General features: G+C 42.3%; 1 protein-coding gene across 1 annotated transcript in view; it reads left to right on the top strand.

Annotated features, from left to right (window-relative positions):
- Positions 1–12,950, top strand: part of LOC119658335 (putative polypeptide N-acetylgalactosaminyltransferase 13) — a 39,646-nt gene extending 26,696 nt beyond the window's left edge. The window contains exons 2-8 of the mRNA XM_038065677.1: positions 1,474–1,634; positions 1,710–1,879; positions 2,270–2,630; positions 11,279–11,360; positions 11,507–11,655; positions 12,229–12,405; positions 12,492–12,950. Of these exons, the coding sequence (XP_037921605.1) occupies positions 1,474–1,634; positions 1,710–1,879; positions 2,270–2,630; positions 11,279–11,360; positions 11,507–11,655; positions 12,229–12,405; positions 12,492–12,870 (1,479 nt within the window). The 3' untranslated portion in view covers positions 12,871–12,950. The remainder of the gene's footprint in view (positions 1–1,473; positions 1,635–1,709; positions 1,880–2,269; positions 2,631–11,278; positions 11,361–11,506; positions 11,656–12,228; positions 12,406–12,491) is intronic.
- The last annotated feature ends 1,473 nt before the right edge of the window (positions 12,951–14,423 follow it).

Raw genomic sequence — 14,423 nt, 5'->3', positions numbered from 1 at the left:
AGTAGATTTCTTTGACTTTGATTGGTAAGGGACGTGTCCCCTCCTTTGAAACAAGGTATCCTGAGAAACTGACCTGGTGCTGACCAAATCGGATATCCTTGGATTTACGTCTACTTCATATTGTTTCAACCTTTAGAATAGCGTTCTTAATTGGCTGGCGTCCTCTTCACTGAAAATGAAGCGATTAATATGTCATCGATGTAGGCATAGGAGAACTTCAAACCTCTCAAAGCTTCGTCGTTGAATCGTTAGAATGTTTACGGCACATTCTGTAGGCCGAATGTCATAAACAGAAACACGTAAAGGCAGAACCGTGTTGTGATGGCAGTCTTTGGTATACCTTCTTCAACTACCGGGACCTGGTTAAATGCTCTTACTAGGTCTATTGTTAAAAAGACAGTTTTACCATAGAGCGTTTGAGCGAAATCTTGGAGGTTCCGAACTGGGTATTTGTTGGCGGGAGTCCGGACGTTGAGTGCACGATAATCTCTACACGGTCTCCAGTTGTTATGCTCTTTAGGCATCTTATGCAAGGGTGCAGCCCACGGACTATTTGATGGACGTATCAATCCTAGATGGATCATGGCATTGAATTCTCTTATCGCAATGTTCAGCTTGTCCGGATCTAATAGTCGGGGTTTTAAAGCGTTGGTGATTTTGGCGTTGTGACTATATGATGCTTAGTTTGGTGACATGCCGTTTTTGGAGGACGTTGTTTCAGCGATACTTGACGGAAGTATGGTGTAGACCTTATCAGCTATGTCGGCTGCAGTTGGGAGTAGCCGACCAGCCATCATTGCCATAATTGGTTCAAAAGCAGATGGCAGGCGTCTTGACCATAGACTTCTAATCAGCGGCTCCGGAACTGTAGTACCGCTGAGACACTGCAACTGGAGGAACTGGGAGGGTCTCTCGTCACCCATGTGTGTCCTCCATGGACTGTCTGTCACACAACTGCTTTATTAATTCCTCGCTTAAGCGATTATATGGACTGTCTGTCATGGACTGCATGATTATGCCGCGGAGTTTAGTGACATATCGCGGTAGCATCATGTTATGTTATACCTCACAAAGCTTGCCTACCCCATTTTAAACCAAATATCATGGTCGTGGGAGTTGAAGAAAACTTGGTACCCAGTTTACTGCGATCGAAGTCATACTCTTGTCTGCAGAGGTGTTGCGTGTTCTCGGTATTCTTGTTGTCACTGCTTTTACGTTGACCTTGAGCTTGGCAATTTTCCTTTTTTAAATTAGGGGTCACAATTTTTGGGAATTGCCAGGTTAGATAAATAATAGAAGTTGAATGAAAGCCGTGTTTATCTGATCTATTTTCATATATAATATCTTCTTCTAAGGGAATAAATTACAAATCTAATGGGGTGTATCCTTATATTTTAAAAATAGAAATTAAAAATGCATACCAAGCACAAAAGTATTAGAATTTAAACCAAATACCTCTACTCGTTTTTCCAGCGCTTTTTTAGCCCAAGTTTTTATAAAGATGACTTCAGACAATATATCTATCGGACTGATCGGAAAATAGATAGAAGAGCATTTGAGACGTATTCGTTCTCGGTTGAAATCAGCAATCAAATAGGAGCTTATCGTTTGATATCGGACACGAGAGACCCAAAGTAAGCCCAATGAACACAAATGTAAGTAGAGAATTTCAGTTTTTTATTACATTCATAGATTCTATTCTTCTTTAGATGTCGAGATATAGATTATGTATTAAAACCACGTAGAACCGTATCGGTTATTATTACCTTTTACAACGAAGCCCGTTCAGCTTTACTAAGGACAATTGTCACCGTCTTGAAGCGAACGCCTCTTGAATATTTAGAAGAAATAATTTTAGTCGATGACTGCAGCTATGATGGTAAGATCTCGAGTTTAACACCATCTATACATATATGAAATCAAATAATATTTAAAATAAGATACCTGTAACTACTTGATTGAAATTTTATTTAGGACTGAGCCCGAATTTTTTTTTGCCTATCGAATTTTCCCTTAGTCGATTTTCAATCTACTCTTTATCAAATTTGGAAAAAACATGGATCCATGCGTACGTTCTCATACATCAATAAATAAATGGTTTTTCCCAATTTTCATAGTAAAGCCAACTAACACAATTCTGTGCTTCAAATAACTCTTCTAGAATTTTTCAATTTATTAATTATTTATTTTTTTATTTATTTTATCTTCGCTGATTTCGAGTTTATATGACTAAATATTATTTAAATTAATACATATTTATATCTTCTAGCTTCGGATGGAGAAGATCTCAAGTTTCTTCCATATGTGAAGTTAATAAGGAATCAGAGGCGCGAAGGACTTATTCGCTCCCGAAATAAGGGAGCCGAAACAGCATATGGAACTTACTTGCTCTTCTTAGATAGTCACTGCGAAGTGAATGAAGGATGGTTGGAGCCTTTACTTGATCGAGCTTTAAAACATCCAACCATTGCAGTGAGTCCAGTAATCGATTCCATAGATCCTGACACATTGAAATATAAAGCCAGCTACCCATTTCTCAAAGGAGGTTTTGACTGGAATCTTCGTTTCAAATGGATACCAATATCTTTTGAAGAGAGGAAAGTTCGACAGGAAGATATATTGTCCTTTACGTAAGTAAAAGATACTACAATAATTTGCTAAAATTCGAGATTTAATTTCTATTTTCTTAAATCTAAACTTTTGCGCTCTTCTGGAAATACCTTAACCCTGATTAAGAATACAGAAAGCTTTTTGTACACATTCCTTGCTCTGTTGGGTTGGTATTGCACGTTTGAGTTTGGGGTTTGAGTTTTTTCCAGGCGGAGACAGTTCCTCCAAAAGTCTCGAAACCGCCTGGAACACATGGTCCCAAATCAAACTTTTTACAAAAGGCGAATAGTTAAAACGTACGTTTCATTGTTCAGGCGCGATGGTTGAGTTGGTTGAATGCCAGTGCATTGATCCCGTTGCTCTGGGTTTGAATCCCCAGCGGAGAAACTTTCCGATACTAAATTTGAGGAAGTTCTGAGTTCGTCATCCATTTAATCCACTTTTGCCCTTTACTTTTGGTCCACGAAATACTCTGTTCTTCGTTTAGATTTTAGAAGTCAATTTCAGCTTCCTCCGTTCTGGGGTCATATCATAATGTTTTCATAGAAAGAGTCACTGGAACTGTTGAGCAAATTCAGATACATTTGAGGCCATAGAGAGTGCGGATCTAAGATAATTCGGAATTTTCACGACCACCATCTCGGTAGAGCTCTTATTGATCGGAGTAGTTATGTGACGAGTAGTCAGAATTCAAGGTTTATCATCAACTTTAACACCTCCTCATTGTATAGATAGGCAATGTTACTTCGCTTACTTACTCTTAAACCTTCGAACCCCACTTTCTATATATGTCCCTCATTTATCGTTGAGAAGCTAACTTTTGAATTTTTAGACAGTCCCTTACATTGCATCGGATGTTACGGGGAAGTTATGATTATGGTGATCTCTTCAGTAACATATTACCAAATATTGGTCAGTGAGCACAACATAGACAAGATTTTGTTTTTTCTATGGAGGTGATTTTGGAATGACATCAGAGAGGAAGCCTGTCATTGAGTGAAAAAGAGCTCTGTGACAGATCACAGAAAAGCAGATAGAACCTTCATAATATGCAACGCCTTCCAAGTAAAATTTCCTTATTCGTTCCTCTGGAGCTGCCTGGAGCCAGTAAAGCATTTGAGAATCTGGCTTCCCCTCCCATATTGTTATATATAAAGGGATATGCAGATGATATAGATATAGATTTTTTACGTACCCTGGAGATTTCATAAGGTCCTAAGGCTTTTCAACTTCTAGTTTTTTCAATGTCTGAGGCGGAAATCAAAGCACATATTAAGTTCTGAATCATCTTACATATTTTACACTTGAGTCTGTAAAGTACCGGATGTACGACAAAATATCTGTCAAAATGACAAAAGCACCGGGATTGTTGCACCGGATCTGAATCCATTCATCTACCAAGCTGGTGGCCAAAATGGAAATTTTTTTCCAAATCATGCGAATTGGTTTTGGAAATTTTTTCGCAGCCCCTCTTGGTAAGACTCATCTAGCTATCCCTCTCAGCTTTACTATAATTATTACAGGTGTAATGTAGATTGTGGGTTACTCGCCCTGACGAGTATTAATAGGCTAAACATAAGAATTGTGTGCTAATTCCGTTAATGGGACCAGCACTGACAATTGAAATGTCAGCGGAACTAGTACATATATATATATCGATAGTACGAGAGGCAACGTCGTTCAGTGGATACAAGTCCGACATAACCAATGTTCAACGACAAGATACCCTAGAATTGTTATCTAGATTTCAATGCTATAACTCATGATGAAAGCTCAAACCGCTGAGGCAAAGACAGTGTTGGCCGATTTTTCCTAGAGCGGTTGTAGCTATTTTTTGAAAGAGTAGGAAACAGAAAAAACTCCTTTAATCGTTGAATCTAAACCCCTGCCCACTCAGAGGGAACTCAATACCTCAGAGAGGGGAGATACCTCGATTTCGATCATTTTACAGTAGCATATACTAGTGAGTACGATAGGTTGAGAAGGTACAGGAAGTGTGGAGAAGAGGGCTACCTTACCAAAGACTCCATGGGATATCCACGATGCATGTTGTGCTAAGGGAAAACGGGAGTAGACGACCCGCACGCTGGAGGTGGTGGCAGGTGCCCGACGTACAGAAGGAAGCTGAATCGTAGGGTCAAATGAGGTTGATATAAATAAACCTCAACCATTGCGAGGCAGTTCAAGACTTGCTCTCGCAAACCATACAAAAGTCGAATGTGGAGGTGGCGGTAATATGTGAACCGTAACGAAATTACGTTAGTGCTACATGTGTGAATGACTCATCGGGGAACGCGGCGATATGGGCATGTGGACGGCAAGCCATTCAAGAAACAATGACAGTCCCGCTAGCCGGCTTTGTAAGGGCGAAAGTCAATGGTGTCTATATGTACACCTGCTATGCTCCTAGTGCAACATTGGTGCAATACGAGGAGATGCTAGATGGTTTGTTGTTGGACGCTAGAAGCCACAGCCCAAAAATCATTACAGGCGATTTCAACGTGTAGGCTTTAAACTGGGAAAGTCGAGTGCCGGACACCAGGGACCAAATCCTGCTTGAAACCTTCGCGGGACTGGACATCGTACTAGCCAATGATGGATGCGTACCCACCTTCCGAGGTAGAGAGCTAGGACCAATCAATGACTTACCTCGTTGGTGAGAGGATGATCTGCGAGTGAGTAAACACTACACCGCGGCTAAAGACGAATGAGCATCAAAAGTGGAAAAACCAGGACAGCTGGGTGATCCACTGGAGCTTTCGAGAGAGACATATTCCTGGCGGCCTTAGAAGAAGTTTACGACCCGAACGGAACGGCGCTGGAAAGAGTGAGCCAGTTATGTCGACGAATAACTGAGACATGCGACTTTAAAATGCCGCGAGGCAAGTTCCACCACAGTAGGAAACCAAACAACTGGTGGAACCAAGAAATCGCGCTGTTGAGAGCATTGTGTTTGCGAGCGACGAGGCTTTGCTAAAGGACTAGAGGGAAGTCAGAACATTGAAAGTCGGAGAAGGAATATCGCGATCTTCAAAGTTGCCTTAAAAAGGCTATACGGGAAAATAAGCGTAATTGCTAGAAGCAGTTGTGCCTTGAAGCAAATACGAACCCATGGGGTGCTGCTTACAAGGTTGTAATGAACAAGATTCGTGGACAAAAATCACCCCAAGTGACGTGACCGCGACTCTTGTTCAAAATAATCGTAATCCTTTTCCTACAACAATAAGAAAGTGGACCTCATTCAACGGTCCAACAGCACGTCTTCACGCTCAGTGGTAGAGGCAGAGGTTGGTTCTGTTACCGAAGCCCCAAAAACTACCTGACGCACCCTCTTCATATTGCCCTATCTGTCTTTTAGGCACTATGGGGAAGATTTTGAAGAGAGTCATATATAGCAGACTGTTTACGTTCGTCGAGCTAGCCGGTGGTTAGTCGGAACGACAATTTGGGTTTCGTAGAGCGCGATCCACGTTTGATGGCATTGTAACGGTCGTGGACCTGACTGGGGAAGCATCGGCCGCCGGTAAGGCACTGCGCAGTGGTAACGCTGCATGTCAGGAATGCCTTTTACTCAGCCAACTGGGGTTGAATTAAGGCACGCTGGGGTGTCACTGGTTACTTAGCTCGGATAAAAGCGAGTTACCTCTCGGAGAGACTTCTTCGATACGAGACGGGCGACGGGCCGAAGGAGTATGTTGTGACAGCAGGTGCTCCCGAAGGCTCCGTAATGGGGCCCCTGCGGTAGAACATAATGTATGACGGAGTGCTCCATGGTTGGTTTTGCAGACGACCTGGCAGTAGTAGCAGCTGCGAACCACCATCAGGACGTGGAACTGTACGTAAGTGAAACCAATAATACCATCAATGCATGGCTTCAAATGGTGAATTGCCAATCGTAGGAAAAACAACACTATTATAATCCGGGTTGGTAATCATGAGGACGTTTCAAAATCGATCATTAGATACCTAGGCGTAATGATCGATGCCAAGTTGAGGTTCAAGCGCCACCTGGACTATGCGCACGAAAAGGCAAAAGCAAAGGCTAGTTAATCTGTAGCAAGGATAATACCAAATATTGGATAACCAAAATCTAGTTACCGGCTGCTTACCGCAAGGGTGGAGAAATCCATCTTGCTATACGCGGCTCTTGTCTGGGTATGCGCGCTGGATAACACAAGGAACCAGAGAAGGGTAAGTCAGGCATACCGGTATCAGGTGAGGCAGCGTATGTCATCGCGGGGTTAATTCCCTTGGATATTCTAGCGAATGAGGCATACTGTCTTTACCGGAGAAGGAAGGTGAATCAGGCATAAGTGAGTGTGGACTTAAATGTTATATATTGCCTTCTGTTTGTAGTTAAGTCTAAAATTGATAGACGAGTAGCTTACTCCAAACTACAGTTTTATTTTATTATGTATATATATATTTCGGGAGCAACTCATCAGTACCAAGCTACTGAAAACAATTGCGATTCTACGGTTCTACTTATACTAAAAAAGCTAATTACCTAAATTACTTTTAACAAAAAAAAAGAAAGAACATTAAATTATTAACCTAATTATCTATTAATTATCGCGGCATCATCATCAACGGCGCAACAACCGGTATCCGGTCTAGGTCTGCCTTAATAAGGAGCTCCAGACATCCCGGTTTTGCACCGAGGTCCACCAATTCGATATTCCTAAAAGCTGTCTGGCGTCCTGACCTACGCCATCGCTCCATCTTAGGCAGGGTCTGCCTCGTCTTCTTTTTCTACCATAGATATTGTCTTTATAGACTTTCCGGGTTGGATCATCCTCACTCATACGGATTAGCTGACCCGCCCATCCCAACCTGCTGAGCCGGATTTTATCCATAACCAGACAGTTGTGGTATCGCTCATAGATTTCGTCGTTATGTTGGCTATGGAATCGTCCATCCACATGTAGGGGGCCAAAAATTCTTCGGAGGATTCTTCTTTCGAACGCGGCCAAGAGTTCGTAATTTTTCTTGCCAAAAACCCAAGTTTCCGAGGAATACATGAGGACTGGCAAGATCATAGTCTTGTACAGTAAGAGCTTTGACCCTATGGTGAGACGTTTCGAGCGGAACAGTCTTTGTAAGCTGAAATAGGCTCTGTTGGCTGACAACAACCGTGCGCGGATTTCATCATCGTAGTTGTTATCGGTTGTGATTTTCGATCCTAGATAGGAGAAATTGTCAACGGTCTCAAAGTTGTATTCTCCTATCCTTATTCTTCTTCGTGTTTGTGTTTGACCAGTGCGGTTTGATGTTGTTGGTTGATTCGTCTTCGGTGCTGACGTTACCACCATATATTTTGTCTTGCCTTCATTGATGTGCAGCCCAAGATCTCGCGCCAATCAGCGCCTGCTCGATCTGGATGAAGGCAGTTTGTACGTCTCGGGTGGTTCTTCCCATGATGTCGATATCGTCAGCATAGGCCAGTAGTTGGGTGGACTTAAGAATCGTACCCCTCGCATTTACCTCAGCATCACGGATCACTTTTTCCAGGACCAAGTTAAAGGGGACGCATGATAGCGCATCCCCGTGTCGTAGACCGTTGTTGATGTCGAATGGTCTTGAGAGTGATCCTGCTGCTTTTATCTGGCCTCGCACATTGGTCAGGGTCAGCCTAGTCAGTCTTATTAATTTCGTCGGGATACCGAATTCTCTCATGGCCGTGTACAGTTTTACCCTGGCTATGCTATCATAGGCGGCTTTAAAGTCGATGAATAGATGGTGTAACTGTTTTCCATATTCCAACAGTTGATCTGTTGCTGATTTGCCTGGAGTGAAGCCTCTTTGGTATGGGCCAATGATGTTCTGGGCGTATGGGGCTATCCGGCCTAGCAAGATAGTGGAGAATATCTTATAGATGGTACTCAGCAACGTGATACCTCTATAATTGCTGCACTGTGTGATATCTCCCTTTTCATGTATGAGACAGATTATGCCTTGTTGCCAATCGTCAGGCATTGATTCGCTGTCCCATACCTTGAGCACAAGTTGATGAACCACTTGGTGTAACTGGTCGCCTCCATATTTAACCAATTCGGCTGTAATTCCATCGGCTCCTGGCGACTTATGGTTTTTTAGCCGATGAATTGCACGGACTGTTTCTCCTAAACTTGGTGGAGGCAGTATTTATCCGTCGTCTTCAGTTGGCGGGACCTCCAACTCGCCGATGTTCTGGTTGTTCAGTAGCTCATCAAAGTACTCAACCCATCGCTCTAATATGCCCATTCTGTCGGAAATCAGATTTCCCTCTTTGTCTCGGCAGGATGAGCATCGAGGTGTATAAGGCTTCATCCTGCTGACTTGTTGGTAAAACTTCCGCACCTGGTGCGGTTGCTCCCTGTACTTTTCTAGTTCACAGACTTGTTGATTCTCCCAGGTTTCCTTTTTCCGTCTGTGAAGTCGCTTCTCTGCTTGACGGAGTTCGTGATAAGTCTCTGCGCGTGCCCGCGTTCTTTGAGAATGCAACATTACTCGGTATGCGGCGTTCTTTCGTTCCGTTGCTAGCTTACATTCATCGTCAAACCAGCCGTTCCGACTCCTTTTGCGGCTGGGGCCAAGTATGTTTGTGACCGTATCCATGATAACGTTCTTCAGGTGATTGTGAAGATCATTTGTTGATGCTTCATCTCCAGGTAATCTGTTGACTGCGGTTATTGCGGTATCCATTTCCCTCTTATAGGTGTCGCGGAGGGTTGTGTTGTGGATGGCTTCAGTGTTCACTCTCACCTGATTGTCAGAGGGAATTCTAGGTGGTATTGTTATTCGAGTTCGGAACACCATGCCAACGCGCAAACCAGGTACTTCCAACAACCATTTCGTGTGACCCTGCTAATTAAATAGTCCGCAGTTCGTTATCATTACCGCGGCAAGTCTTATTAATTTTGAGGGACAATTACCGGAATCTGTATTTAATAACCGCGTCGCGTCTTCTGTCAGAATTTCTAGACTTTCCCAAGGGTCCAAGATTGTCGTTCGTTGTTAAATAGGTAGGAATATGGGATACTTATTCGTCTGGTGGTTGCCTGCTTCTGTTGCGAAAATAGCGTTGTATAGGCATGCCTATTGTGTTGCCTGACTTTCCTTCCAATCAATTTCTCAATGGTCTGAGAATTATACCCATTCTTAATAGCGGTGTCAATAATGTACTGTCGTTCTTTATTGAAACCGTATTTTGAAAGAGGGTATGTGATCAGTCGGTGAATCATGCAATTATGGGCAGCCATTTTTTGGGAAAATGTGTGATGTGAAGTTACCGGTATCGTTCTCGGCGTTGCTGTAGGCTTACGGTATATCTCGAACTTAAGCTTTCCGTTATAGTTGACGACATTTAGATCCAGGAAAGGTAGAACCCCATCCTTTTCTACCTCTAGTGTAAACTCGATTTTATTATGAATCTTGTTTATAGAGGAGATGACCATGTTTATGTCGTCCCTTCTAACGATCGCAAATACGTCGTCTACATACCTAAACCATACTTTAGGCATTATTCCCCTCGATTCAATTTCTTTTTCGATTGATGACATGAACCTTTCAGTGAGTAACGGCGAGAGGGGGTTCCCCATCGCTACTCCCGAAGTAGTTTTGGAACATCTGTCCCGAAATGTAAAATAGTTTTCGGTCATGCAGAGCCTGGCAAGGTTAGCATAGATACGAACTTTTCTTCTCCATTCCGGGCCAGATCTAAACTGTTTCAGCCATCTCTCGAGTTCGAAAATTGACTCTTTCACTGATGTGTTGTGTGCGGACTTCCTAAAAGCCACTAGGAAGGAGCTGTACAGAAGATCGCAGCAACGGTGGGATAATTTTGAAAATGGCCGTTGGACCCATGCACTGATCCCGTGTATTGGGAGATACGTCGAGCGCTAGCATGGAGAATTAAATTACCACCTAATGCAGTTCCTTACGAACAGGAAGTACATGCATTAGTCCGGGGGGAATGTCCGTCGCCTACTCCATAAAGGTCTGGGTGTTAGACAGCAATTCGAACTGTAAAGGCTAGTCCTTTCTTCTCCCCCAGGCCAGGGCCTATGGCGGAATTTTTCGAAAATTCAGAATTGGAGCACATTAAGCCAGTTTATAAACGAGCAGTGCCCTCTTCCTTATATTGTCTTTATGAAGATCTAACAGGGCTAATCCGAAAACCCTTAGAGCCTACTTCGCTTTTCGGCTACTTCCAGATTTGACTTCCTGTTTTACAACAATATTTCGGTCTGACAATATGCCTGCATCCAGGAAAATTAGAACAAGTTCTAGTGTAGTATGGCCAACTTCTTGGTGGATGCCAAGTGCCGGCTCACACAAAGTTTCGGGACCTCTTCAAAATTTTTTGTTCGGACATGAGGCACAAACACAAACTGAATAAAACTCCACATTCCACACCAACATTAAGATACTTAAAAAAACCTATTTGCAATATCCACACAAGAGTATTTACGTAATTATTTGCAATAACTTAGTTGGCCAAATAATCGGTCTCAATGCAATCAACAAAAACTCGTTAAAAAGCTTTTCATTGCTATTATTATTTTTATTTCTCAATAGTTCGTCCCAAACTAATTTCGAACTGCATCAATCCACGTTTGCATCCACCCTATTTAATGTATTCCTCTTCCGTACAAATTTAAATTAAGCTGACATTCTTTCCCCACAGAGCACCTGCATTTTCTGCCGGCACTTTCATGATATCTAGGAAATGGTTTTTCCAATTGGGCGGATTCGACTCGTCACTTGAGGTGAATTTATTTTTTTTTTTTTTGTTCGTTTTTCTGCTTTTTCTCCATTTTTCCACAACCGAACAAAAACGTTAAACTTTATCTCCTTCAAAAACATTCACATTGGCGTCATGGCGTTCTGGTGTGATTTTGTGTTACCGCCGCAGATTTGGGGAGGCGAATCACTGGAAATGTCAATAAAACATTGGCTGTGCGGTGGACAAATCGAGGTGGTTCCTTGCAGCCGGATCGGCCACGTGTTTAGAAAAAGCTACCCCTACAGTTTTCCGGATGGGGTGTATTTCACGTATCTTAGGTGAGTAGAAAGTGTAAAGCACTTTGGCTATTCTGTTTGCATTAAACTTAATTCAGTAAGGCGGATCGTCTTGGTAAGAAGGGCAGGTACAATCCACGAAAGTATCATCACTTCACTGAAACTTTGAACTTTGTTGCATCTTAAACTGTTGAATTTACAAATCTTTGTAGTGAACAACTGAAAAAGATATCTCAGGAACGCGATAGATACTTTTCCACGAAAAAAGTGTTTAAATCAGAACATATTGCATTGGAAATATCTAAACTACCAAATTTATCAGTCCTGAAAGTCCGTTTATAACAAAGCACACTGTGTATGTATTTAATGAATTTAGAATGAGGCTAGCAAAGCGTTAATATTGCTCTTAGACGATCAGCTTGAATTTCCATTTTGGTGAATACAAACAAGGGTTGTCGGAGACTTCCTTTGATTTCCTCGAAATAAAGCTAATATAATTTACAAACTCAGCTATTGAGTTCAACCAAAATTAATATAAATTTATTCGACAATACTCTCACGTACCCTTGCGAAATCACAGACTTGACGAATAATGAATTAAATAACCCCTTCAAGGAACTCAAAGAGAATCGCTGAATCCTGGTTCGACGAATACAAACATTTCTTCTACTCAATGAAGCCGGCGGCTCGAGACATTTCTGTCGAACCGAATGACAAAGTAAATATTCTCAAGAAGGATCTGCAATGCCGTCCGTTTTCCTGGTACTTGGCAACCGTTTTCTCGGAACTGAAGTGAGTTTGCTATTGACAATCATCCTGAAATATTACAAATTCCCATTGCTAATTATCATCTTTGTGTACCGAATAACATTTTTCAGGTTGCCAAACGAGGACCACATTGCTTTCGGGCAAGTAAAGTGTGGCACAAAGTGTCTAGGATTCGGAGTTAAGGATCAAACAGTGAAGTTGCAGGATTGTAGCTTCGAAGATAACTCTCAATGGTTTTTACACTCAACAACAGGAAAACTCAGTACGAATACGGGAGCATGCTTGAATTTGAATGGTAATCAAGTAATTCTCGAATACTGTAAGGACTCAAAAAATCAAATGTGGATTCGTCGAGGAGGAAAATTAGTGCACGAAGCTACAGGACTCTGCTTAGATAATACTCTCTTAGATGCTATTGTGGGTACAGAGTGCCGACCAGGAGCGCCGTCGCAACTATTCAGTTTCTCAGTAGAATTGCAAAAATTATAGTAGATAGTGATGAAGTATTTATTGATATTATTATCCCACGAAAGTGCCTCTAAAAAATAAGATAAATGATTCTCGAAATATATGTACATTTTATGGTATGCGTCTTTGTTTGAATAGATGTTTTAAAACATAAAATATCAATTTTATTAAAGGCGGAACATAAACCATGTCAAAACTGTCCAATTGTCACCTTATTCTTGCAGATATTCACGGCATCTTTCGTTGCATCGCGCATTCTATCAACAAAAAAGCTAAAATTACTGCAGTTTTGATTTGTTTTGGACATTCGCTTAGTGTTTAGTTTCCGACTTTCTCTGCCCACAAATGATCCAGAACTTCTCCTCAATCTATTCTGCTGTAGCACGGGAGGTACATCAGGGTATCTTCATACACTTCTTGCGCTACATCATAATAAACTCCTAGACCTTAACCTCTATCTTTGAAAAATAAACTGCCAAATTTAACCATCCTTTTGAATATTAAATCTAAAAATTTCGGCACCTACCTGGAGCTGAATGCAATTATGCACAGAGTGCTGGAGTCCCGCTACGGTATGCCATCGGACAACCAATTCCCATCACTAGAGAACTAATGTGGAACTGTTTCTTACATTACTTCAAGCTAGCCCTCCAGTTCTTCCGCCTTCAAAAAGGAAAAATGTGTGATTGGCGTCGTCCACAGTCCTATTGCAGAATTTAGAGTCAAGGGATCATGCCTTCCCAATCTTGTTTCCGTAAGACTAAAAGCTTCCGTGCTAACTTAGAAGCTTGTTATCCGTCTTACGATGCTTTCAATTCAGCCATACCACAAAATCTCCAACGAGCCCATCTGCCTCTTGAGTCCTTTTCCAAAGAGAGTTGCCTCTCATATAATGTGTATTGCCGTTCTTCATCTCCCTTGAGTCTTCTTCCTTGCGCTTGTAGGTGGCCTTACGCTCCTCAGTAAAAAGGGCAACGAGAGTCACTCTACCAATCAACATAACGGCCGGTTCAAAGGCTCCTTTGAACACTTTGATCCCCGACGTGTCATTATAAAAAAGTTCACGTGTCCTTTCCGATGCGTGAGTCTGCGCCGGATCCTAAAAAATAAACAAAAATGCAAACAGACAGACAGACAAGAGGAGTGGCCAGATCTCCCATCAGGCACGACCCCAGCTGGCGGATTGGGGCATACCTATTAATGTGTAAATATGCGTTCATGCACTTTTCTTTTCTGAAGGATACCTAGAACATAAAATCACCCTGGAAGACGAGAGAAGGCGGAAACTTACGGTCCAGGGGCTCGGAACCCCAGTACCGGCGGCTTTTGGGAGTAAGCAAGCGGACTGCCGGTCGTCGATATCCCTCGACCGCAGTGCCTCGATGGTGAATAACTTTGCCATCTTGGCATATAATGTTACAACTGATTTGGGACAGGAGAAGGAAGTGTCCAAGCGAAGTACGACCTCACCGAGAACACCAGTAACAAGAACAAAGATAAACTGAAGGCAGATTGTTGGACAACAAAAACCGTGATAACACCCATTGCATATATTCGAGATGCGCGACAGCAGG

The sequence above is a fragment of the Hermetia illucens genome, chromosome 5, assembly GCF_905115235.1.
Source record: "Hermetia illucens chromosome 5, iHerIll2.2.curated.20191125, whole genome shotgun sequence".
NCBI lineage: Eukaryota > Metazoa > Arthropoda > Insecta > Diptera > Stratiomyidae > Hermetia > Hermetia illucens.
This window is presented reverse-complemented; position numbering and strand designations above follow the sequence as displayed.